The following is a 27,201-nucleotide window of genomic DNA, read 5'->3' on the forward strand; positions in this document are numbered from 1 at the left end:
AGTAAATTCAAATTATGGTAGCTAGTTAGTTAGTTAGTGGCCTATAAGAAAAGCAAATAGCGAACAACACTCTTGCATGCGTGGGGCTTGCACATGTAATACCGTGTCAGAAATCAGTCGGTGTGACCTTGCATGTATGGTGTATACTACTGTATTGTGCATGTTCATGCCACTGAGTAACGTCCCTACATGTCTATTTTGATACATGAGGTAGCCATATATTAGTGTGAGGCAGCCATATATTAGTGTGAGGCATCCATCACTGGACTGAAATTATTTATTAGAGTATTAATAAATTTTATATTGCACTGATTATTATGAAATTAGTAATAACTACACACTGTGATAACATTATTAGCTATGATTATGTTTTTAAATAGTTGTCAACTTAGTTAGCTATTTCCTGTTTATTACTAAGTCCTACAACATATCAGTACTCTGATTTCCTTACTCCTAGCTGAAGATTGTGTGTATGGCTAGCTGGAATCGATTTTCTCAAAATACAAAAACTCATAGCTAGCTAAATGAGGAGCACAGTCACCATAGAACTATAGTAAGAATTAACTGAGCTTAGTTGCTGCATCTCCCAACAGTGTTTCAGTGAAAGAGCACTTTAAGTGAGTAGTTGAGCTAACTATAGCTAGAAGGTGCATGTATGTATACATCATAGATTCTATACTGAGCTGTATACATACCTGTACCCTGTACATACAAATCCTTATGTATAAAACTGTAGTGTACTCAAGCATACTAAAATGTTTTTGCCTCATAATAGCATCATCATGATCCAGTTAAACCTTATACTGTATTTCACTTGCGAATGGACTAACTTACCACCGCTTTCCACAATCAATTAGCTCTAGATCTGCCTACCTGCCTACCACTCCTGTTGTTTGCTGCTGCTGATTGCTGCTGTTGCTTACTGCTGGTGCTGCTGCTACTTTCTACTGCAGTTGAATCAAAAATTATTAAGGGTCTTAGAGAATCCCTTGAGAACTGAAACAAGAATACATTTGAATAGATTCAGTACAGATGGCTTTGTTCCAGCAAAATTTCTTATACTGGTATAGTGATTTCTGAAGCTCTGTGTTATTAAACACACCATGCGTGGTCACCTGAGCTCCAGCAAAAGCCAGTAGTTAATTTCCCAAATGGTTTAGTTCTGTGACAGTTGTTTTGCATGTTCAAAATGTGTTCATTGCAAGTTTGTGCCAAAACTCACCCAAATGCTCATCTGTAACCTTTTTTCCACATCAAAACCTCATCACTAAAAATAGCGGCCTAATTTTGTGTAGGATAATTTAATAAGATATGTGTAAAATCTCATATTGTTCTTACTTTTAGTAAGCAGTTCCAGCTGAACATTAAAGGGATTCACATTTCTGCTGAGTGATTTGGTAGATGGCCTGCTTTACAAAAGTATTGAGAGGTGAATGTAGGTCACAGGTGCATAGATACTGTAATAGATATTAGAGCCTACGCACGTGTACTCAAATATCTATGGTTACTGTACAGCAGATTGTATTTCCTTTTGTTAAAAATTGCACCGAGCATGCGCTACTTTAATACACACCGGTTTCAAAGAAAATCCTTCACAGAGGTACTTTTACAAAATGGAAAGCTAGTCCCAATGTCACAAACTTGTTCCGTATAACAAAGCATTTCAGTTTCGTGCACGCAATTTTTAAATGGAAAATGCAATCTGCAATAACTACTATCACGTAGCTACAGGACATTCCGACATTGATACTGTTTAAAGGTGGAACCGCTAAACTTAATTCCTCGTGTAAAAACTAGAATCATAGAAATATCACTTTTACGGAATAGTTCAACATCAAATAGCTACAGTAATGTTAAAAACATTAAGAAAACACTTACAGGTGCCGGGTAGTAGATAGGTAGGTACACCATCTATTAAATTTACACCGTGAAAATTATACCGTCTATTAAACATGGCGCCATAGCTTCCGTATACTTTGATTTACAGAGATCTCTATGGCTCATCAGAATCCTTGATGAATGGTGATTCGAGTGATGTATAGGAGTTGGTGAAGTGATCAAGAAAGAGCAGGATGTAAAGCCTTGTATAGGCATTTCAACCCTATTTTTAAATTTTGGAAAAATGGACTTTTATATGCTCAAAAGATAGGGTGTTGATTGCCGATCTCAGAAATATATAGTTTGTTGGGTTGGAATTAGCTACTTTGGCATGCACAGTGCTTAAGAACTGAAAAAGGGTACATTTTTTGTCTGGTACTCCCCATACATTTTAAGGGAAAAATGGCATAATTGAATCAGCTAGCCATCTAGCAATCTGGACTACATATCTTGAAACTGCAATTGCTTCTAGCTGCAAGTTCATACATGTAATGAGAGTAACTTCAGATCTTATCGGATCTCAGTGATCTTTGTATGCTTTGTGGTGAACATAATATGTTTCACCTACTGCACACTTCTCAATAAAATGGTGTATACCCATAGGAAAGTGGCTATATCAAGTAAACAAGAACATCAAGTTAACTTATAAAAGTAAACAACTGAAGTGGAGGTGCCGCAATGATGCAACAATATATACTCCTAAGGTGGAGTTGTGGTTTCAATTACAGCATTGTTGGGCGGCCGACTTTGAAGTGGTTTATACTTTTGAGCTGATGACCAGCCATCAGAAAATTGTTCTGGAGCTGAAAATCGCTAACCCAAGAAAATGAACTACGCACTTTAAAGTAAGCACCAGTGACTACCTTCCACCCGGCAGTACGTTTTAAAGTATTCTACATACATTACAAGGTTTGAAAAGATTACAAAACAACACAAACTTACTTACATGTATAGACGTACACGATAAAACTAAGATTTTCATGATGATCAGCGTGTGGACAAATCCCATAGCGATTTTCATCCTCATTGGAGCTCGGACGACGGAGCAACCCCAAGTTAAACACGAGCTGTTATTTTGTGCCAGGATTTTATCGGGGAGTATACGGAGGATTTTTTTATTATTAAAAAGTCTCGGATACTGGAATGCCTACCTTGTACTGTATCGTGTCGAGTTAGGTTAGTCTCGCGTGCCAGACGGTTTGTGTGGGGGCGGCGGTTTATTTTCCACCCCATACAAACCGTCTGGCACGCGAGACTAGAGTCAGGTACTGCAGGCCTGTCAAGTCACACGCTTTCAACCTTTTTCTAGCGCTCACACGCACACAGCCATCGATCTCACGCAATTCAAAAGTCTCTTCAGCAGTGGGTGTTCCTTAGCGCTAGTAACAAAGCCTTCGAGGTGTGCATTATTTAGAGTAATATTACCGGTGTCACGTGATCAGTTAATTCAAATGTAATCTCGTGCCCCCACCCACTGCGTTGAGTAGGGTCTGGTGACAAACGCAAGAGTTTTAGTCCCCACGTCATTTTTCCTTCTGACCAAACAAACGCTTTAATTCAGTTGTAATACAATTTGATAGGCTAGAACAATGAAGATGGCTGACTGGAACCATGGATACACATGCATAAACAATATGGTGGCGGCCCCAAAAATGGGTTTTACTTTTTTCACCACTTTTCGTAATATTAAGCTCAAAAGCATCCAGACTTCCTACTGTAGTTGTTGTTCTCTCTCTTCGACTTTAGGGCGTGCGTTCAGTAGTTGCCACAAGTAGTCGACTTTAGGGGATGCGTACAGTAGTTCCTGCAAGTAGTCAACTTTAGGGGAAGCATCCAGTAGTTGCCATGAGTAGTCGACTTTAGGAAGCGTCTAGTAGTATTAGCGTTAGGGTTAGAGTTCAGCTTTGGCTTCTTCTTCACCTTTAGAGTTAGGTTCTTCTTACTATATACAGCTTACTTCGTAAGTCACATTTATAACATAGAAAAGAAGGGAATCAAGGGAGCTAGCAGCAGTAGCATAATCAGTAGCACGTAGATCATCTACTGGGCTGTGGACATGGACCCATGTGTATACGTAGGTGATATATCATGCTTTACTTCAGGACAACACTGGTTGCTGTAAAAAGCAACGGTGTGCTGGCTCCTGATTGGATTGCCCGGGTGATGTTTATCACCCTGACTTTGTGCATGGGAAGCCTGCGTACTTCGATGTTACTGTGCGTTGTCCATTACAGGAATCTTTGTTGGGTCGGTCTGCAGTTTCAGCAGGTGTGGCTGCTGCTAAGGGAGAAGAAGACCAGGATGCTCACCATGATGGCTTGTGCAGGCTGCTGGAGGTGTCTTTGTCCCCCTGGTGGTTGAGTGCTTGGGTTTGTGGTTTGCTGCTAGTCATCCTGTCTTGCAGGATATTGCTTTGAGGACAACCACCAGGAGTGGCATAACAAATGGCATTTCTCGTAGCCTAGCATACCACCGTCTGCTAGAGCAACTCTGTTTGTCTGTGGCACCACAATGCCCAGACATTTTTACATCTATTTAGCCTGTTGCCTGGCAGTCCTTTGTGGGAGTTGAACCATGTTTCATGCTCCCACTCCTTGCAGTTCGGTCAGTAGTCTGCAGGGCTTTCTTCTTAAGCAGTGGTGGATTTAGGGGGTTTCAAAGTTTCTACGGAAATCCCCTTTGAAAAATGATTGCGTAACAATTAATATTGCGGCGTGCGCCTCGATCGAGATACTCTAATAGAGCAGTCACAGTAGCTATTAAAGCAGTGTGTAGCAAGTTATTTAAGGTATTTTATGTATTTTATGTACTGTCAATAGGCTGTGACCTTTTTTTTTTTTTGGTCTCACCTTACCAAACCAGACAATGTAGTGCAAACTTTTGCGTATCTAATGTCAGTGTATATCTCCACCTTCTAAACTGGAAACTAGTCTCGCGTGGCCAGACCCTTTCCGCGCGGCCGCTTATCGATTAGAGATTATAAGCGGCGCGCTAGACCCTTTCCGCGCGGCCGCTTATCGATTAGAGATTATAAGCGGCCCGCTACAAGGCGCGTCGCTTATAATCTCTAATCGATAAGCGGCCGCGCGGAAAGGGTCTGGCCACGCGAGACTAACTGGAAACCCCCTTTATAAATTCCTAGATCCGCTACTGTTAAGGCCCCTGTCCGGGGGTTTTGCTGTGTGTATGCTGGCAGTCCATGCGGTGTTTTTGTAGGTCTGTGTGTTTTTTTTATTATTATTATTTTATTTTTTAAATTTATTTATTTATTTTTTAACCCGGGCTTGATGGACTGTGTAGGCTCTGTAGGTTTAGCTGCTTTTTGCCTTTTATAGATTACATTAGGTTTAACTTCTAGCCACAGATCGGGGAGGATGGGAGTGCCATTAGGGCCGAAATAAAAAAAATTTAAAATAAAAAAAACAAAACAAAAAAATATTTAAAAAGTAACACATAGTCTGGCACCGCCCGCCCCATTCGCACTTTTTGCGAAGGGGCGGGTGGCGCCAGACTAGCTGGGCCATCACACTGGGATCCCGGGTTCGATACCCCTTCAGGAATGCACCTTTTTACGCCTTTTCGGTTACCGTTTTTTGTCTAAGTTCTGTAGGGATATGAAATAGGGTGAAAAGAGTGATACCCGCCCAAAAACGTAGCGTAAGTCGCCAGACCCCACTAACGCAGTGGGTGGGGTCTGGTAGGGTCCGCAACGCGAAAAACCGATATCCTCCAATCAACTACCTAACTATTGCCATGTGTTAGGCTAAGTGTAACTTGAATAACACCAGCGTGGCAGCCAAGTTTGTCACTTTCTTCTGGTAGAAAACGGTACAAATGTCTTAAAATCACGTGATTTTTCGTTGCAGCGGTTCGTAGGGTTCTTTGTATGCCACGATATTCACTCTCAACATTGTTCAAGTAGTCTATCATCAACTCAAAGTATTGGTGGTTTGATTTTATTGGTCAGTTTCTGGTGGCAGCACGATCTGTGCAGCTTTTTGGTGACAGACAAAATGTTTCTTCCTCTGGAGCACAGGACAAGCAGAGCAACAACTGCGCCGTGGGTCAGCAATGACCAGTACTGGATAAAGTACCTGCATGCGGAGTATGGTTATAATTGAAGCTTGTTAGCCATCTGGCTGAGCCATCTATATGCTGGAATTCGGCCAAAATGATGCGATTTTTACAAACAAATACCAGAATAGTTGATACATCAGTGAGACAGTCTCTAATAGCAAGGATACGAAGCTTATAAACACCTAACAATACGGCTATCTCGCCCAGTAAACGCATAGGGCAATCCAATACATGAAATAGGCACTCACGTGATCGAAATTCAAATCGCGGAAATACCCATGAAATCGCTTTCATTTCTGAATAGGAACCATGCAGTGTGCTCCTTTTGTAAAAAAATTGTTCACTCAGGCGTGGTCTGGGCCAGTGCAGGTGTGTTTTATGATGTGATGGCATCATAGGGAGAGTCTCAGACTGCTGGGCTAATCGAGATGCTGAACCTAATGCACACAAACTGATTGTCACTTGATTCCAAGTGATTATAACGTCATTGGAATAGATTATAGTTGTATTTTCCGAGATTTGAATATCGATCACGTGAGTGCCTATTTCATGCATTGAATTGCTCTATGCGTTTATTGGGCGAGATGGCCGTATTGTTAGGTATTTATAAGCTTCGTATCCTTGCTGTTGGAGACTGTCTCACTGGTGTATCTGTTCTATACCATATGCGTATTTTGTACCGTACGCGTATGGTATGTACCATACGCGTATGGTACATACCATACGCGTACGGTACGATTTTCCGTACCATACGCGTACGGTATAGACATACGCGTATGGTACGTACCATATGCGTATTATGCCTTTTCTCAGTATCTTCTAGTCTTGCCATCACCTAGCTACAATGGGCTGTCTTTACAAGCATTTCTACACTGTTAAAAATAAAGAGTAACCACCATTCTGAGAGTTCCCAGTGTAGGGAGGATTTAACACCCCATAGAGAGTAACCAACACTCTGAAGAGAATAACCATTACTCTGAAGAGTAAGTGACACCACCTTCAGAGCATGTGTTACTCCCCAGTTACTCCTTTGGAGTAATGGTTACTCTCCAGGGGTGTTAAATCCTCCCTACACTGGGAACTCCTTGAGAGTTGTGGTTACTTTTCATTTTAACAGTGTAGCTGAGCAAACTTAGAACACAACACAATAATCTGCTTACTACTGAGCTGTAACTATAAATTTATTCATCAGCACACTGCATGCATTTTATCCTTGCCATGCATGCCCATGCATTTCCCACTATAGTCCTATACTAATGTACCTAAATCTTATGTACATGACCTCACTTTGTCTGCAGAACTTTACATAAATGGTACTGTGCATGTATGCTACTTTATACAGTAGCTATCAGAAGCATGCAGATGGTCTTATATATATACTCAATTATAAGTGTGGATAACTGACAATTTACAACAGAATTGGGTAAATAAGCAAGGAGAGCAATTACAACATGCATGGTAGCTAGTAAGCTCTAACTGAATTATACATAATATATGCATATACTGCTTGTGCAAAGCAAATAACTGGAAAAATGAACTTTGTAAGTGTCATCAGTTGTGCAGCATGGCTCCTCACTGTATTTGCATTTTTATATACTATGTACACTCTTCTTCTTTTGAAGATCCAATGTCTTGTTTACGTACTTTTCTTGTTTATACATACCGTAAATAGTATATTCATCACACTGGACCTACAAGCACAAATTAATGTGGATGTTGTTAACTTTAAAGAGTACATTCAGATAAGAGTAGCTAAACACATTGTCTTCCCATCCACAAGTATGACAGTAAGTAGCGAGTAGCTATACAACGCACTTAACAATAATAAAACAATGCTACTTAATATACATTCATTACTGAACTATACATTAGAACTCATAAACTCACCATAAAATCTCTGCCACGTTGTGTTTTCCTACTTCATCTCAGCAGGCAATGTACATGCCTCATTCAATAGCAAAGATTCAGCGAACTACAGTTAAAAAAAATTATTGCACAATTAATTACTATGCACATCAGTCTTAGAGTATAGCGTGTCTAATATTGCTATATTAAGCTACAGCCATGCAGATTTACATTAATTTGCAAACTAAAAACATTACTTTCTCTACAGTTATATCTCTTTGCTACCTCCCTCAATGTTATTGTATCAACATTCTCCAGGTCTTCCTCTGTTTGAGCAATCATTATACATTGTACTTCTCGAGCTCATCTGATTAAAATTGTCTGTTCAACACACCTTTAGTGCCACCAGGCATATAAATATCCATTTTTAAGTGGAAGCTAGTGTACTAACAAATTAAAGGTAAACAATAGATTATATGTAGCAACAATAGAATAAAATATTTAATGAAATAATATATATATGCCTGAAAAAATTGGCTCCATTTGCCAATGGATGCAAATTATTTAATATGGTTGCTATGTTGTAACCAATCAGAATGCGCAGTATATGGATAATTATATCAAAATCTTATGTTTATGTTTAGCTACAATGCTACCTCTACTGGCTTAGTGTATGCATTCCAGTTATATTCATTGAAAAATCGTGAATATCAATATGCTGGCACAATTCTACAGCCTAAAAGAAATGAATGTCTTTTGTCCTAAATAATGCTTTAGAAGATCAAACTTCAAATTTCAGTTTCTGAGTAAGACAAGGAGCATACTACTCTTGTTTTATGTTGAAGGGATAATTGGGCACCTTTAAACCCAAACACATTTTTACAAAGTTCATATATACAAGTATAGAGAAACCCCTAGTAGAGTTTTGGGTAATATCGCTCTATATAGCTTTTAATTATTGTACTAATCTTTGACTATCTTCAGGAGTATTTGTAAACACATAATATTATGTGTGGGTATTGTTCTAATTGTAGGGAAGTGTAGGCAGACCATTTATAGGCAAAACAGACTACTGTATATAATATTATTAATCAATAACTGAAAGTACACAATAACAACTAACTCTTACAACTACAGTAGTACACAATAATAATGTTACAGGTATGCATAAATTACATTATATTACATCATGTCACATCATTACATTACATGCATCATTAACTCTATTATAGATATGAAGGAGGAGTAGCATTTGTAATAATGGCCTAGTTTTTGAATTTTCATTGTATCAACAATGGATCATGAATCCAATAAGAAGCAATATATGTGTATAGCAATTGCAGCCACAATGTACTGTGTGGAAGAAGAAACAAAAATTAAAATTTACCACACGTTGTCAGTGTGTGCAATTGCTATGCAACAGCTAGATAATTTGTGACTGGATTTGCAAAAAGGTAACTTTTTCACAGACAAAATTTGACCCATGCATATTTTGAAATTCGGGGTTTCATAAGTTTTTGAACATATACCTTATAATTGCGCATGCCTGCATGCAATTATCCATGAGTGTACAGTAGCTACTAGTATCTATCTGCATTTTGATACTAAGAGCAAGTTTATCAGTGTAAGGAGTCAAGTGTTACATCATTTTGTTTTCTGGTATGTAAAATGTGTGGAAAAGGTACCTGTTCACAAATCTGGTCATTTTAACTCAACTATTCTAAAGAACATATACAGTATAGCAGCTTGTGTACTTTCAAATCAATTACACTGTGGATAAATGAAGTCATTTATTATAAAAATGCAAGATGGAAATCCATGACAAATAAGGCAGTAGACAGCAGGATGAGGCAATAAATCAATATGTACAAAAGTCAGAAGACATCAAGAAAATAATCCACAGGTGCTTACATAAACCATCATAATTATATGGGTGATGGCTCTATTGCATGTATTTTGTGGAACTGTCAGATACTTTGATGAAATGTCAGATACTTTGATGAAATGAAATGAACAGAAAGACTAGCCCCTCCCCCTCCTTCGAACAGAAATGAAAGCAGAGTGCCATCAGGCGTAGTCAATAGGTAAGGCAGTGTAAAAACCTTCTGCTTGATATTATACGCATACCAGGTTAGCTATACTCAGATGGTACGATTTTCCGTACCATACGCGTATGGCTGTACCGTACGCGTATACGCATATGGTATGTACCATACGCGTATGGTACAAAATACGCATATGGTATAGAACATATCAACCATTCTGGTATTTGTTTGCAAAAATCGCATCATTTTGGCCGAATTTCAGCATATAGATGGCTCAGCCAGATGGCTAACAAGCTTCAATTATAATCATACTCCGCATGCAGGTACTTTACCTAGTACTGATCATTGCTGACCCACGGCGCAGTTGTTGCTCTGCTTGTCCTGTGCTCCAGAGGAAGGAACATTTTGTCTGTCGCCAAAAAGCTGCACAGATCGTGCTGCCACCAGAAACTGCATGACCAATAAAATCAAACCACCAATACTTTGAGTTGATGATAGACTACTTGAACAATGTTGAGAGTGAATATCGTGGCATACGAAGAACCCTACGAACTGCTGCAACGAAACATCACGTGGTTTTAAGACATTTGTATCGTTTTCTACCAGAAGAAAGTGACAAACTTGGCTGCCAACCTGGTGTTATTTAAGTTACACTTGGCCTAACACATAACAATAGTTACAGGGGCGGATCCAGGGGGGCTTTACTTGATCAATATGCTGGGTATTATAATGAAATTTTGTCTTAGCATAATTATATGATCACTAATAATACAAATACTCATAAAACCACCTTATAAACATCTTTTCAAGGTATTATCAGTGGATTTATGCTAACGTTTATGCAACAAGGACCTGGATCAGCATTGGAGGTGTACAAGATCGAGATACTCTAATAGAGCAGTCAACTAACTACTCTAATAGAACATTCACTGGAAACATGTAGTTGGTTCTGTTATGGAATTTTTCCAAATCTGCCTGCGTCTATACATACAACGAAGTGCATTGGTCAGTTTAAAGGGCTTCATTCATCTACTTGTGTAGTTAATATGCATGGCAATACTTAATTCAGGTACACAATTACCATTGAAAATGCTCTCAGATTCAATCTTGTATTGTTCAAATTTCAAAATTTTCCACTTTCAACATTATTATTCTAACATGCACCTATTCAGTGTTGTGCAATTGTGAGAGGGGTGCATCATGTACTTGGTTGTCTGTACCTACCCAAACTTTTCCATTAGCAAAATGCTTCAGAGAGCCATACCTATAATCTAAAGGCAGTATATAAAATATCTACAGGCAGAAAATATTATGAATTTTATGTGGAATTGTCTCCAAATTGCAGTATTTTAGCATTTATTTTTCAAAGTTTTCCTGGGGGGCATGCCCCCAGACCCCCCTAGTTCCAGCATGCTTTGCATGCTGGGAAGTGTGCTTCGCACACTTCTACCCAAGAGATTAGTACCTTGAGTTAGTCCCCCCCTTTTATAAATCCTAGATCCGCCCCTGAGTTAGATAGTTGATTGGAGGATATCGATTTTTCGCGTTGCGGACCCTAGGTCTGGGCACGAGACTAATTCAAATGTGAATATTACCGCCATGTAGCGCAAAGTAATGAACAGGAGCAGAGCCAAAAGTTATCAGGCAGGAGACTCATAGTTTTGGGTGACCTCAACATGTCATTATTTTATACCAGCAATTTTCTGATAGATGTCTGAAGTCAAGATTATGATTAAATACGGGTAAAAAGCCTGTATACCCGATCAATGCGTTATACAAAAGTAAATCTAAAATCTAAAAAATAATTATCTAACAGCGATTTAAAAGTGTTAATTGAAGAACTTTCTACAACAGAGGTAGGTAAACTGTTCCACTCATTAATCACTCTGTTCATAAATAATTAGATCTGCATAACAATCTTGAATGTTGCTTGAACAATTTAAACTGGTGTCCCCTGGTAGTAGTAGTAGTGGAGTAGGTGTATAGATTAGTAAAGTCAGAGCTGAAGTAGTTGTTAAGAATTTTGTATAGAAAAATTAAATCACCCCTCTGGTGTCTATACAACAGTGATGGTAAGGATAGTATTGATAGCCTCTCAGTATAGGATTTGTCATGTAGTGATGGGAGGAGACGGGTAGCTTGACGTTGTACCTTTTCAACCTTTCTCTGATCAAGGGTGAATAGTGGTCCCCAAATGGCATTACCGTATTCCAAGATGGGTCGAACTAGTGTGGTAAACAATTTAGACAACATACTCGAGTCAAGATATTCAAAAGATTTCTTGATCATGCCAAGTATTCGATTAGCTTTGGTTGTAACTTTAGCGGCATGATCATGAAACTTAAGCTTGTCATCAAAGAGAATTCCGAGATCATTGGGGGATGTAACTGTGTCAATAGGAGTTCCATTAATATAATAGAAGCCATGATGGTGAGCTGGGCCAAAATGGAGATGTTTACATTTGGAGATGTTAAACTTCAATTGCCAGAGTTGTGGCCAGCTGTAAAGGCAAATTAAGTCATTCTGTAATGTAACATAGTCTTCTTCATTTCTTATCACACGGAAAATCTTTGTATCATCTGCAAACATGAACACAGGGCTAGACACAATTGATGGAATGTCATTAACAAACATAGTGAAAAGTAAAGGGCCTAACACAGGCACCACTGGAGACTGGAGAGGAACGAGACTTATATCCATTCAATACAACTTGCTGTTTTCTGTTAGATAAGAAATTCTTAATCCATTCTAAGAGATTGCCATGAATGTCAAAAGAAGTTAACTTTTGTAATAAACATTGGTGTGGGACAGTATCAAACGCTTTTTGAAAATCTAAGTAGATTACATCAACACAATAACCATTATCCAAATGCTGAGTAAGGTAATCTAATACCTGCAATAACTGGGTAGAACATGATCTTCCCGGCATAAAGCCAAATTGATAAGGGTCACACCCTTGTTTCTGTTGGCTTACATACTGTACGTCTTCATCGCTTTTCTTGTGGCCCTAAAACTGCCATTTCCATGGCTGTTGCTAAGGTTATCACCTCTTCCAATGTCAAGCACTTTTCAGACAATAGGTGCTGTTGCATCTCAGACCACACATGAAGCGGCCTTGCAAGGCCTGCTCCAGCAATGCTCCGAAATCACAGGACTGTGCCAACTTTCATAGTCCACTGAGAAATAATTTATAGACTCCCCAGTGTGTTGGTCTCTCTCGTGAAAAGCAAATGCTCCATGGTTTGGGCTTGTAATGCTGCACCAACAAAGTCTTTAATTGTCCCAACTCACAAGCAGCTGGTAACCTTGGCACTGTCAAGTTTTTCAGCACTGACTATGTCTTGAAGCCGATACAACTGATGAGGAGGTAAGCCACTACTTTTCTGTTGTTTTTCACTATTTGTATTTCAAAAAAACAAAAACAGTTGCAATCTGTCAAAATACTCTTCAATATTATCTGCTTTGTCATAAGTTTCAAAATGGGCTATGGTGTTCACCATGCTCGTTTCCAGTGTAGAGGGTTCAGCTTGTGTCATTACACAGTCATCAATTGTTGCAGGATGACATGCACTGTAAGGAGGCACAATACATTACATGGTGCTTTGTGCATGTGAAAGCTCCTTAAAGCCTGAGATCATCATTTCTTTCAAGAAGAGTTGCACAATTGTTTGGATAGTGGTCCTCAAGATGATGATACCTCACTTATTCTGGGTGCTCACAATTTCAGTGCTATGATCAGGGCAAGCATTACAAAAATAGTGAAGAGCACTGGATGGTCAACAATGAAGTAAGGAAAGGATAACTTGTGCTTTCAACATAGTTAATGATGAATCAAAGGATGGATAATTTGCACTTACGTAGTAATGTTTTCAAAGAAGTTAAAACATGGCAGCAGGAGGTTTGCCTGATATGTACACCCAATGCCCAAGAGCGTACTGCACTCGAGGGAAAAGTGTACATATCAGGCAAATCTCTAGCACATCCATGTTACCAACTATTATGTAGCACTTCCTAGTAAGCTGACTTCCTTATTACACATAGTTTGCAAAATTTGTAAAATCTATACAGTTGATTTTTGTTTCAAGTGTGGGATGAGAAAGTGGTATGACCTGAGTGGACCCCATAAGAATGGAGAAAAATGTGTAGAACTTGCTGAAGTGTGTCTCTCATGACAAAGAGTGAAATCTGAAGTAAACTGTAGTGCAGTAGTTTACTGAGACAGGTTTTGTTGTCGTGATATTGATGTAAAGAAACTATAAGATAATGGAACACGTGACACACGGCTAGAAAGTAGTGGATCTAGTTTTGATGTTCTATTGAATATCAAAAAATAAGCATGTGAGTGTTGTGTCAGTTTGTATTTTCTTTCTAAAGCGTACTTCGCTAGTAGAGCAGTACAATGACTGAAGTGTGTGCTGTTTATTGATCAGTGAAGTCTGTTTAAATGGAATACAGTGATTGTGAAACTGTACGGCTAAACAGTGTTTATTCAGATTTGTACAGTGTTTTAAAACTTTGTATCCCACAATTATAACAGTATTATGCATGGCTATTTTAGGCTTGTAAAACATTTACATAGTAAAGGACAAGTGATGCAGCATGTTGGATAAACTTTAAAAGGGTCTGGAATTTGTACAGTATACGTAGCTGCATTCCAATGAAGTTGTAGCATGGCAACTGCAGAAAGGGGATGGGTAGGTTAGATGGAGCAGCATAGGGTTAAATGAAGTTCTCTCTGGTTGCAGACTAGTACAGACTGCTGTAATTTGAAGGTTGTTGGTGAACAGCATGACTAAGGAACCAGAGGAAGTTGTAGGTTGATGGCATGAACATCTTAAAAATTCATTGAATATTCAGAGTGTTTATGTAGGGTGTTATGGCTGTTAGCCTGTTGCCACCATTGCTTCACCTCCTGTATACTAATGAGAAGCCTGAGGTTACTTTATAACATGTCCAGGAACATCTGCAGGTGGGGTTGCTCCCTGACTCTCAGTACTAGTGTGTGATTTCCACAAGGTAGAGGATGCACTGATACGATCTTTGCTGCTAGAAAACTGATGGAAAAAGACCCAGAAGCATGGTGATCACCTGTCCAATTGTTTTTTTTTATTGATCTGAAGAAGGCATACAACTCTGTACCTAGGGATCTAGGAATGCATAGTTGACAATTTTGAAAAGCGTGGCACCTTCAACATCTCTTCTATGGAAGCACCGGAAAGTTTACAGCAGCACTGGACATGTGTGTTTAAATCAGTTGGAAGAAGCTTTGTTCAAGGAGCAGGTCAGTCTGAATTCATCCCAAAACCAAGGGTATGGCTATGGGGGCTGGCATTGGTGATGATGATGTTAGGGGGTGAAATAGAGATAATGACTGAATTTTCTTACCTGCATGGGACAGCGTCTTTGTAATGAAGGAGAAGGTATTGATGAGGTGGCATGTCGAATTGTAAAGACCTCCAAAGTTTTAGGCAATTTGCAAGATTACATTTTTACTTACATTAAATGGAATGTATATAAGGCTTTATTTTACAGAAACTTGAATGATATAGGCTCCTGATGTAAGGAGTCTTACCACCTTTCACAACCAATCTGTCTGAACTATTTTGGGCGTATCTTGATACCAACAGTGGAGAGAGCATATCACTACCAAGAATTTTGTCAGAGGCATGGAATGCAGTGGCCAATTACTGACTTTATCATGGAGAGGAGCCTTCAATGATTGGTTTACTTTGGATGCATAGGTGATGATACTGCAGGCTGCAGCTACTGTTTGGAATAAGTGGCCTCTTGGAGTGATGAGGATGTTTTCCAATCTGAAGGCCATCATCAATATTGATGATCACTGGTATGGTCTATGCCAAGATAGGACTAAGTGGACTAAATTACATAATGTGCAAGTGTATGTAAAGTGCCTCATGCTCAGGCTAGAAAACAGAACACCTGTCCTGGAAATTCTCTCCCGCAAGGAATTTCCTGAAAAGCTTTTCAGAAAATTGTTGCCTATTGTGGAAACAATAGCTTGTCACTAGCCCTTAATATAGGACCCTGCTATTGCTAAACTTGACTTCAGTGGATGGCATCACGAGATCAAGAGGAGTGTGCATGTGTGGATATTGAGTGTTAGTGTTCATTTAAAATTTCTGGGGAAAATGCTGCAACATTTTAAGTGATGTTTTATATTGTTGATGCAGCATCGGGGCATATTTGAATGATTCAGAACTACCTTTGAAATGGCTTACAATACACATATAACACTTACTTATATTGGTATATACCTTGAATCATAGTGCTGGGTCAAGGGACTGAAAGTCATTGGGTACAGCTGGCTGGTATTTTAGAAGTATTCAATGAACACACACACACATATATGCCATATATAGACTGTATACTTTATATGACTAATCTATTTGTATGTATCCATTTTCCAGTTGCACTCATTTGCAACCTTTTGCTCAGACCAACTGTGAAGGCTTCATCTCCCATCCCATTTATTATAGTATGATATTTTTATTGTCACAGGTAAAGCAAACTCTGAACACTTCAATTTTCATCATGAGTTACAGTATAAATGATTTTAGATCTCAAAGTAAGTTTAGTATACTGTCATAATTCAGCAACTATGCATATAGCACATGTAAAAACATAATATGAGTTACAAATTATACGTTACAGAAAAGTTATACATATTCATGCAGTTGATGGATATGAAATCCCATTGTTTAATATGTAAAAACTAAGATGCTGTTTATTAGCCACTTACATTGGTAGGTACTGTATTTCCCAGTTAACTTTTTAAAACCCTAGCTATTTTGAGGTCACTCAGCCTCTGTTTACAGTTTGACTGTAGCTACAACTGATCACTTTGTAAGATTTTTGGAAGTATTCATAAAATGTTGTAATCAGGTTGACAAAAGTATGTCTATTGTATTTATTCTTAGATTGATGAGAAGGGCCCTATCCTCCATTATTTACTATATAAAAGCTAATACTCCACATGAGTACCTACGTATCATGTAACTTTATTTCTCAAGGTGGATCCTAGTCGATAACTTTTTACTAATAAGTGGTTAGGTTTTGTTCAGTGTGTGTTTTGCTATACTATATTAATAACTATGTGATTTTCTTACTTACACATGTAGGTTTTACAAAGCCTGCTTTAAAAGATTTGTGCAATTTTGTCACTCTCGAATATGGTGTTCACTGGAAGAAGATAGGTACTCTTCTACAATTACACAAAGGTGTTCTTGACATGATCGAAAAAGACCACCGCAAAACTGAGGATTGCTGCAATAACATGTGGCAAGAATGGCTTGACAATGATAAAAATGCATCATGGGGAAAACTTTTTGAGGTCATTGATTCGTGTACAAAATTCCATTACAATAGCTTGAAAGATAATTTTTCGGTGGTGTTGCATGATACCAAAGAGCTACTACAAGAATTTTATCAAAAAGATCGATATAAAAATTCCAAGGATGATTGGCCTCATTACCAACCTGAAAATTATGTTAACGTAGCACTTATTCACCACAAGGAAAAGTGTACTAAAGGTTCACTAGTAGTTTCAATTCAAAAAAGAATGTATAAGGGTGAGGTAACCCTAGACAGATGGTGCAAGTCAGGCAGTGATGATGAACCCAATCTATTAAACCAATCACCAGAGTATGGGCAATTTAAAAGCTACAAGTACACAAGAAATCTATTGGATGTATTTTCATTAGTTGAAATGAAAAAAGGAAAACTAAATGGTTCTTATATGGTGCTTATTGAAGGAGCACCTGGTATTGGTAAAACCATTTTATCAAAAGAAATCACTTTTCAATGGGCTACTGGAAGCCTCTTTAAAGGTAATCTGTTGTTCATGCTTTGTTTACGTAATTCCAGCATTCAAAATATTGCATCATTCTCTGATCTTGCCAAGTATATTACATACTCCCATGCATGTCAACAAACCGCCAGTAAAGTTGATGTCTTTGCAAACTATCTTGAGCATTCACAAGGCAAAGAAATAGCAATTTTACTTGATGGATATGATGAATTTCCTGAAAAGCTGAGAAATGAATCATTTGTTGCTGATATAATCAATAGACGTGTTTTGCCATTTTGCAGTTTAATCATAACATCACGACCAACAGCATCAGCACATCTTCATAGAAGTGCAGACCGCAGAGTAGAAATTTTAGGCTTTACTAATGAGGATAGGAAGCAGTACATACAGTGTGCATTGCATGATAGTCTAGAGGAAATTGAAAAAGTAACTGCATATTTAAAAGAAAATCCATTTATCAATACTTTGTGCTACATACCGTTAAACATGAGCATACTTATTTGCATTTTAAAGGAATCAGATGGTTGTAGGATGTCAAAAAATCAAACGGAGATCAATAATCAGTTGATTTGTATGACAATTGCACGACATTTAATGAGGGAGAAAATCTTAACTTTGGACATTAAGTCATTTTCAGAATTGCCTAGTCCTTATAACAAGCTGTTGGCTGAATTATCTAAACTAGCATTTGTTCTGCTTGGTAAAGACAAAGTTGCTTTTTGCTCTTCAGATATCGAAGACTGTTGTCCAAAGTCAAAATTACTTAGGGACTGCATAAACGGTATGGGCTTGTTACAAGCAATAGAATATTTCAATTTTACAAATCTCACTAAACAAACATCTTTCAATTTCTTACATTTTTCAATGCAAGAATTTTTGGCTGCTTTCTACATAACTTCATTATCAGTACATGAACAGATAGAACAAATGAAAGAAAACTTTTGGAGCAGTAAATTCTTGAACATGTGGGTCATGTACGTTGGGTTGACTGGTGGCAACTCTTCAGCTTTGAAACACTTTCTATCAGGTAAACGGTATACATGGATGAGCAAACTAGTTGGAACAAAAGGGATAGCTTGGAATGAATATGATGATAAAGTTAAGTATCTTTTCTTGTTCCACTGTTTTTTGGAAGCTGGTAATGATCAAATGTGTCAAAAAGTTGCAGCTGGTAACTTGTTGGAGGACAAAATTATTGATCTTAGTTATACCACCCTTTCACGCACTCACATGCACACCCTAGGGTTCTTTATAACAAGATCAGCTACAAAGCAATGGTATAAACTAAATTTATCAAAGTGTTCAATAAGGGACACTGGTTGTGAGGTACTATCAACAATGATTTCCAATGCTCGGGTGAATTTTGAACGTTTGGATCTTTCTTGTAATCAGCTGATGCCATCTTCTCTTCGAGCAGTTTGCAACTTGGTGAAGCATTTCAAACTGCAGAAATTAAAACTTTCAAATAACAATTTGACTGATGCAGATTTCAGCAGATCATTTTTCTCCTTTGTGTTGCATGAAAATGAATTTGCTTTAAAGAAACCATTGTCTGTAACATTCAGGACACATTTAAAAATTTCTACCGATGTTTATTTGATTAAGCTCAACCTAAGCAAAACAAAATTTCTAAGTGATTTCGATTTCATTGACAGACTTCATATATGGAACACAAAACTTCAAAACAGTGATATAAATGAAATCGCCAACTCCCAAAACATCAAGAAAATTGCAGTATTTCAGTCTGGGCTGACAGACATCGAATGTGATGAAACATTCTCATTGCTGAAAAGCTTTCATGATCATGACAGAATAGCTATTATATTGTTATCCAAAACTAAGATGATTGGGTGCAACAGTGATGCAGAGCAATTGACTCAAATTCTGCAACAGAAAACTCTAATGATGACAGTTATTCAGCTAACCAAGTGCTCACTCACTACTGAAACACTGAACCAAATAGGGACAACTATTGTTACTAGCAATGATGGACAATGGACTCTTATTGACTTATCTGAATGTGCCATCAAAGATAGTGGATTTAAGTCACTTTTTGACCCAATTTTTTCTAGACATTTTGTGGTTTACATTAAAACTTTGAATTTTTCTAAGAATATTTCAACAACTGCAATTATACCAATGTTGGTTGAGTCTCTTCAGTGCTGTGTAATAGAGGAACTGATAGTGTCTGTTGATGATGCTGCTCTTTGTAACACCATTGCTGCAACAGATTTTGAGAATAAAATTCTGAATTGGAAGTCAAAAATTCCTTTAGTTATCAAAAACAGACTTACTGACAAGGAATTTCAAAATAGGTTTACTAGTATCTACTTGATAAACCACACCATAGATCACCATACTTTTAAAAACATTGAGATTTTTCTGCACGAACAGAAGAAAACAACTATACACAATCTTTGCATACTACAGAGGAATCTATCAGCAAATGATCTTCAAAGGTTGATATCAATGTTGCATCCAAGATCTGTTCACATAAGCAAATGTAATTTACTAGAAAATGATGCAATACGCCTTACAAATGTACTTGAAAAGACAAGAATTCTGAAGTATTTACTGTGTACTGAAACTCAGTTGTTTTGCCATGGTATTGATGTCCAAGATGTGATTAACGCTTTACAATACAATCCATCACTTAATTTTCTCCAGCTAAACAATTGTTGCATTTCACCTTCCCACACCTATCAATTAGGATGTGACCTAGCTAGCTTTTCTAAGCACTGGGAAGTGATTGACTTTTCAGGCTGTAAGGTGGAAGATCATGGCATTAAACTACTTTATGATTGCTTTTCAATGGAATCTAACAAACATCCAATCAAAGTCGATTCATTTAATCTTTCTGACAATAATTTAACAAATGTATCAGCAAAAAAGATTAGTGACTTTGCGTCTTTATTACACGTCAGACAATTAAATATATCCTATAACAGCTTGAATGACTGCAAAGTAGCCAATGCATTTGCAAGCAGTACAAAATTTGCAGTGCACTCCAGTGATCCATCAGTTACAAAAATAATCAATAACGATCATATGACCATTGTGATAAACAAGAGTACGAACATCAGTAAACTTTTTCTGTCACTCTTACATGTTCCCTGCAGCAGTGTTTATTTTTTAATGGTAAATTGTGACATCAACAAGCAGATGATTTCTGAATTGTGCATTTGCAAACAGAAGATGATGTCAAAAGTTTACCTGTCTTATCAAAATATGCAGTTGTCCAAAGTCAAACCAATTGTTAAAATGTTAAGGGAAATTGCACAAGTCAAGTTGCAAGTAAACGGGTTTAAGAGTCAGTCTAATGTCAATGATATAGCTAATGGATTCAACTATGATAATATACTAACATTTTCAACAAAGCCCTCATTACTGAAGGTCTGTGAAACCACTGATCAGTCTGTGCAGATAGTAACATCAAATACAGAAGACAATACTGAAATGAAAGTTCATTATTGCAAAGGTGATCATTTACTAACTAACTGTCTACAAATAACTGAAGAAGCTAAAACAGAAACAACCAAGATGACACAACTAGCAATTCACAATGTTAACATTGACAGTGCAATGATCAATGAAATAAATGCTCTAGCAAAAACAAACTATCAGTTAGAATGTGTGGCATTTTCCAACAATAACTTACATGATGAAGGAATGGAAAAGGTTACAAAATCACTAAGAAATCTTCCATTAAATAGCATTACAATAAATAATTCTACAATTACTGATAAGGTCGCTGAACACATAGCAGTCATTGTTGCTGATCCTGATTTGCAATCATCAGATGCAGAGCAGATTTATAGCAACATCACTTGCATTAATAAGACTATGCCCCTGTTAACACACCTTAATTTAAGTTCAAATTTCATTACTGACAAGGCAGCAGAAATATTAGCAAACGCTATTGTGAAGAACACAGTTTTACATCATCTGGACTTATCAAATTGTAAACTACAAAAGCAAGGATTATTGTGCATATCTCAATCACTAATACACCTATCATCATTAAGATACCTTGCATTAAATAGCAACACAATTCCAATTGAAATTGCTACTCAATTGGCAAAAGCTATTTTAAAGATTACCAAGCTAGAAAATGTACAATTGCAGAATTGTAAATTACAAGGGAATGGAGCCCTTGTCATTTTTGCCAGCTTAAAGAATAAAGTAGGCTTAAACAGTTTAGATGTAAGCCACAACAAAATAACTGTAAAAGGTGCTAGTCAATTATCACGTGCTCTGTACACCATTACAAATACTTTAACACACATCAAACTTATCAGCTGCAAACTAAAACCATCTAGTTTGGCAGAAATTTTTGACTCACTGCAGTTTGCTACATCCCTAGTGTGCCTTGATGTCAGCTCAAATACAATAAGCATTGATGTCGCTAACACGTTGTCATCTCTTATTGATCAGAACTGTAACCTGGAAATCTTGAATGTTGCCAATTGTGCTCTACAACGTGAAAGTTTTTTAATGATCATGAACGTCATTAAAGCATCCAGAAGCATCCAGCAACTCAATATCAGCAGCAACATCATATCTGGGGATATAGCAAGGTCCCTTGATATTTTTCTCACCAATAGCAACTCGCTAAAGCATTTAGAGCTATCAGATTGTCACATACATGAGCATGGGTTACCAACAATACTCGAAAACGTGCAACGTTTGTCATATCTTGATTTAAGCTTTAATAAGATATCAGATGAAGCAGCTAAGAAACTAGCTATATCATTAAAGAACAATGTCACATTAGAGTTTCTGAGTTTAGCATATTGTCATCTCCAAGAAATAGGAATAAACAGCATAACACTAGCTGTGAGGGATAACACCAGTTTAAAAGCACTGAATTTGTCTCATCACATCATAGACAGCCAGGCGGCAAATTACTTATCGTATCTGATTATTACAAATGCTCTTCTCCGTGACCTTGATTTAAGCCACTGTACATTTAGTGATAATGGATATGATGTGATTACAAATGTTCTACGGGTGAACCCACTATTGCGTTTAAAAATACATAGTTGTAAACAAGAATTAAAAAACATAGTTGCACCATTTCGAAACAATGCTCCACTTAGGAATGTAAATTTAGAGAACATTGATACCAGCAAATCCGCAAGCAAGATAGCACAATTAATTACAAATTCATCAACATTGGTCTCCTTAAAACTCAGTCATTGCAATTTAAAAACTGCTGGAATTTTAAGAATTACTGATGCCTTGTCAAAAATAATGTTTTTAAAAGTCTTAGATCTTAGCAGTAACCCTGTTATTGATCAACCTGCAGATGGAATAGCCATAGCTAATGGAATTGCTAGTGTTATTGCTAGTAACTGTCAGTTGGAATATCTGAATCTGTCAGACTGTAAACTGTCACAAACAGGAATGATAGAGATTCTCCGGGCTGTCAAGAATTTAATCAAATTAGATTATCTTTCATTGAAATCAAATGAGTTTAATGACAGAGTAGCAGAAAACATGGCTGTTTGTCTAAAATACAAGAAAGTATTGCGACACCTGGATCTTTCATACATCCTGGACTCAGAGATTTTAATCATTGCAAATTCCCTTAATTCAATTACATCTCTTGAACACCTAGGACTGGAATTCAGCAATATCACCAATGAAGCTGCCAATTTGATAGCAAGTGTTATTACAAGTAATAATACATTGCAACACTTAAATGTGTCAAACTGCAATTTGCAAGAGGAAGGAATTATCATGATATCAAAGGCATTAGGCAAAAACAATTCCATTAACAAGTTACTAATGAATTCCAATTCTATAAATGATACAGCGGCTTGTGAATTAGCAATCACCATAGCCAAAAATTCATCATTAGAATCACTAGGATTATCTGACTGTGAGCTGGAAGAGATAGGATTGATACACATTACAAAGGCCTTAAAATGTACTCTATTAAAAGAACTTGACTTAAGTTGTAACATAGTGAGCAATGAAGTGGCTATATACATATCAGATCTTTGTGACAGTGTGGTATTGAAATATCTCAACCTAAGTCACTGTGGTATGCTTGGTGCTGGAATTTCTATGATACGTGATACTGTGCAAGATTTAGCTATGTTGAATTTTGACAGTATGATGCTATATAAAAAGAATACAGTATAGTAGCTTTACAGAACAATAAATTTGTGTTATGTTTGTGTACACTATTTTATGCTAATATGCTTCTATCCCACTGTGAAGTATATGTATCTACTATAGTATATTGATAGAATGAACAGTGTATACCTATTTATAAAAAAGCTCTTTTATCATATTTTGTGGCTAATCCTCGGAGGCTGTCATGATCTAATCACATTTAGTTAAGCAGCAGCTCAGAACTAGTTATTTAGCTGGCAATGCACCACACTCTATGCTAACATTTGCATGATCACCAAGATCTAAGGTCACAAAGCCAGACACTAACAGCCTTCTCTACCATTTGGTATATCCACATGATGGCACAAGCAAAACAAATTGAACAATGCCTGAGCTATACATCAAATTATACTGTCAGCAGCATATAGCATTGCCAATGAACTGATACAAGCATTTAAGTTGCATCATCCGATAACTATTCTATCTACAAGCTACAGAACGCTGATGTACATATCATGAATTGCAAAATTATAACCTGCCATAATGTCCCTACCTGAGGAAAAAAATGGAGTATGTAAATTAAATGTTTGTAGAAACTTACCTATAAGCCCATGCCTTGCTACTCTGACTACAAAACTTATCCAAAGGAATTATACCATGGAAACTGGCATCATAAAAACTAGCACCTTTGGATGAACCGCACATCATCCAGAACAGTAACCATTTACGAAACTCATCCAACTAATTAAGTTATAGGGGGAAGAATCAGTACACACAGAAATTGGTATTGGTCTAGCTATTCCATATCAAAAATTGTGATCTCTAGTTCAGTGACTGAACACAACTACAGTTCTGAAGACAATAACATACTGCTGCCATGGTGTATTTTGTACTTGTTAAATGGTTGTTCCTCCCTACAAACTGAGATAGTGGAACTCCAATGACAAAATTATCAAGGTGTTTCATTTCAAGCTAAGGATGTGGATGTGAACATTGACTTGGTCAAGGATCCTTTCTAGATGACTCTGTTTTGGTCTGTGTGTAACATCACCTGCCTCTTCAAACATACTTACAGCTATTATGTAGTCACTATAGCTGTCATATTATTATTCTGAGAACATATCAAAAACATTGGGCATGATTCCGGCATAATAGACACATTTTTCGTGTGTTGGTTACGACACTCTTCATAATTTAGTGTATTCAGTGTACTGGCAAAATTAAGATTTACAGCTAGGGAAGAATGGCTAAAGATCGAGATACTCCAATAGAACAGTCAATGCAATTGAAATATCCTGATAGAACATTTACTGATGCATTTGATACTCTATAATAATAAAGCAGTTAAGATCTAAAACATATTGGAGCATAATGGGACACAACTGGGCATAATTGAAGCATGATAGGAGAATTTATAATTTTTGGAGCCTACCTAAACAGTACTACCATACTATTTGATAATCTTGACTTTGACTAAAAATTGTGCTAAAAATTCTTGATCAAATATTTTTGTAAAAGTTTATAGCCTCAAATTACAAATTAATGTACATACTAAAAACAGTGGCCCATCACAAATTACTACTAGACTACTATAATTAAAGCATAATAGGAAAGCACATACAGGTTCAGGCCTACCAATGATAAAATTATAATAAGATCAAATTGACACCCATGCAGTTTGTTCATGAACAAATTGATGTGTGGGACAGTTTCATACTTTTATCACAAAGTGCACAATTCATGGATGATCACCTCATTATTGCTATACTATAATCCAGGATGGAGATCACCAATAAGCAGCTATTTTACTACTTGTCAAACTCTATAAAACCTCATGAAAATGTCACACACAGATCTGGACTTGATGGATAGGGTGTGTGTGTGTGGGGGGGATCTAAGAATTGAAGGGTTGATAGGCTCTCAGTGTGCTATCTAGGGGATGGGGGCATATGAAAACCACACAGGAAATTAAAAAAGGACATAAATACGTATCTGAATGTTTTATTTGAGTACATGACCGGCCTATTAGAGAATTTCGATCTTCAAAGTGGAGGCCCAGCTTTAAAATAAAAATAAACCCTGCCACACCTATGGATCACAATATATATAATAGACCATTCTCATATTCATATTGGTGTACATTGTATGGCTTTTAATAGTACAACAGACTGGTGGCTAATGTACACTTACAAAGTAAGGAAACCTATCCTATTTTTTGTCAGCAATTTCAGAAAGTGCAGATTTCAAGGAGGATGAACGAAGCATAGATTTATCAGCTTTGAATCTTACTCACTAGTTGATACATCGATATCCTTCAAGTAATCTTCTAAGGCTCTCTATGATATGGTTTCTAGGTGATCGCTCTATTAGGATTTATACTATTGCTTGGCAATGTCTATTATCCAATACACTGTAGTTATATGAGAATGCTATTGAATATCAACAGGCAAAAGTTCCACACACAGAGGTGATTGTTTCTATGATTTAATCAATTCGTCTGTAAAAAAATTGTATATAAATCCACTGGAATATTAATCTATATAAGTAATGCCACAGAACAGTATAAGTACTATATAGCTGAGATACAGCTGGCCATTGTTTTATGCATCCACATGCATGGAAATTAAAACATTATAACTTGTGGATATGCATGTATTGATTTTATATAAAACAAACCATATTTTTAATCATGCAAAAATTTATCTGGTATACTGTGCGATGATACCACTCTTCCTTTGCCATCACGGAAACTTTCAGAACAAATTGACACGACACACCTTTTGGTCTCATGGAGTGAAATATACAATTTTGCAGATGACTGCACAAAACTGGACATGGTCCCAAGTACCACTATACAATCAGCATGTGTAGCAATCGTCTTTTCTAGCAATGTAATAAATCCTTTGTCTGTTATTCCACCCGCAGCTTTCAACAAACTTTTTTCTCTTTTTTCCATGTTAACACTACCATTAAAAACATCCAACAATACTTGATCTCGAAGTGGAAATAAAGGTTTCTCATAGGACGAATTAAAATATCCATTGCTTCCATATGACCCTAAGTCATAGGTCAGAAATATATCCCATTTTGTTCTGATTTTATTTAACACATTACTGAGCTGTTTGCTGCAGTCAAGTAAATGCTTGCTCTGCTGATCAAAACCACCAGGTGAGTAATACATAACAGTATGTGTTCTAAAAATAGCTGCAATGTACTTTCGGTTACCGATGTACTCAGAAACATAAGTTTTGTAAGCTTGTAACAATTTTGAGCTAGGTGAAATATCAGGTGACACATGAGAACCACTTTCTGGAAACATAAAACTGACACGGAGAGCCTTAAGAAAAGAGGCAGGTGCCAACTTGATTTGTATTCTCCACGTTGTTACACCAATACCAATCCAAT

General features: G+C 37.2%; 2 protein-coding genes across 2 annotated transcripts in view; both read left to right on the forward strand.

Moving 5' to 3' along the window:
- The first annotated feature begins 600 nt into the window (after positions 1-600).
- Positions 601-27,201, forward strand: part of LOC136255556 (protein NLRC5-like) — a 48,669-nt gene continuing 22,068 nt past the window's right edge. The window contains exon 1 of the mRNA XM_066048352.1: positions 601-617. The gene's annotated coding sequence lies outside the window, so the exon portion shown is untranslated. The remainder of the gene's footprint in view (positions 618-27,201) is intronic.
- On the forward strand, positions 16,081-23,900 carry LOC136255984 (uncharacterized). The gene is made up of 2 exons (XM_066048891.1): positions 16,081-16,431; positions 16,985-23,900. The coding sequence occupies exons 1-2, from the start codon at positions 16,257-16,259 to the stop codon at positions 23,821-23,823; spliced, it is 7,014 nt and encodes a 2,337-aa protein (XP_065904963.1). The 5' UTR covers positions 16,081-16,256; the 3' UTR covers positions 23,824-23,900.

The sequence above is a fragment of the Dysidea avara genome, chromosome 5 (assembly GCF_963678975.1).
Source record: "Dysidea avara chromosome 5, odDysAvar1.4, whole genome shotgun sequence".
In the NCBI taxonomy this organism is placed as follows: domain Eukaryota; kingdom Metazoa; phylum Porifera; class Demospongiae; order Dictyoceratida; family Dysideidae; genus Dysidea; species Dysidea avara.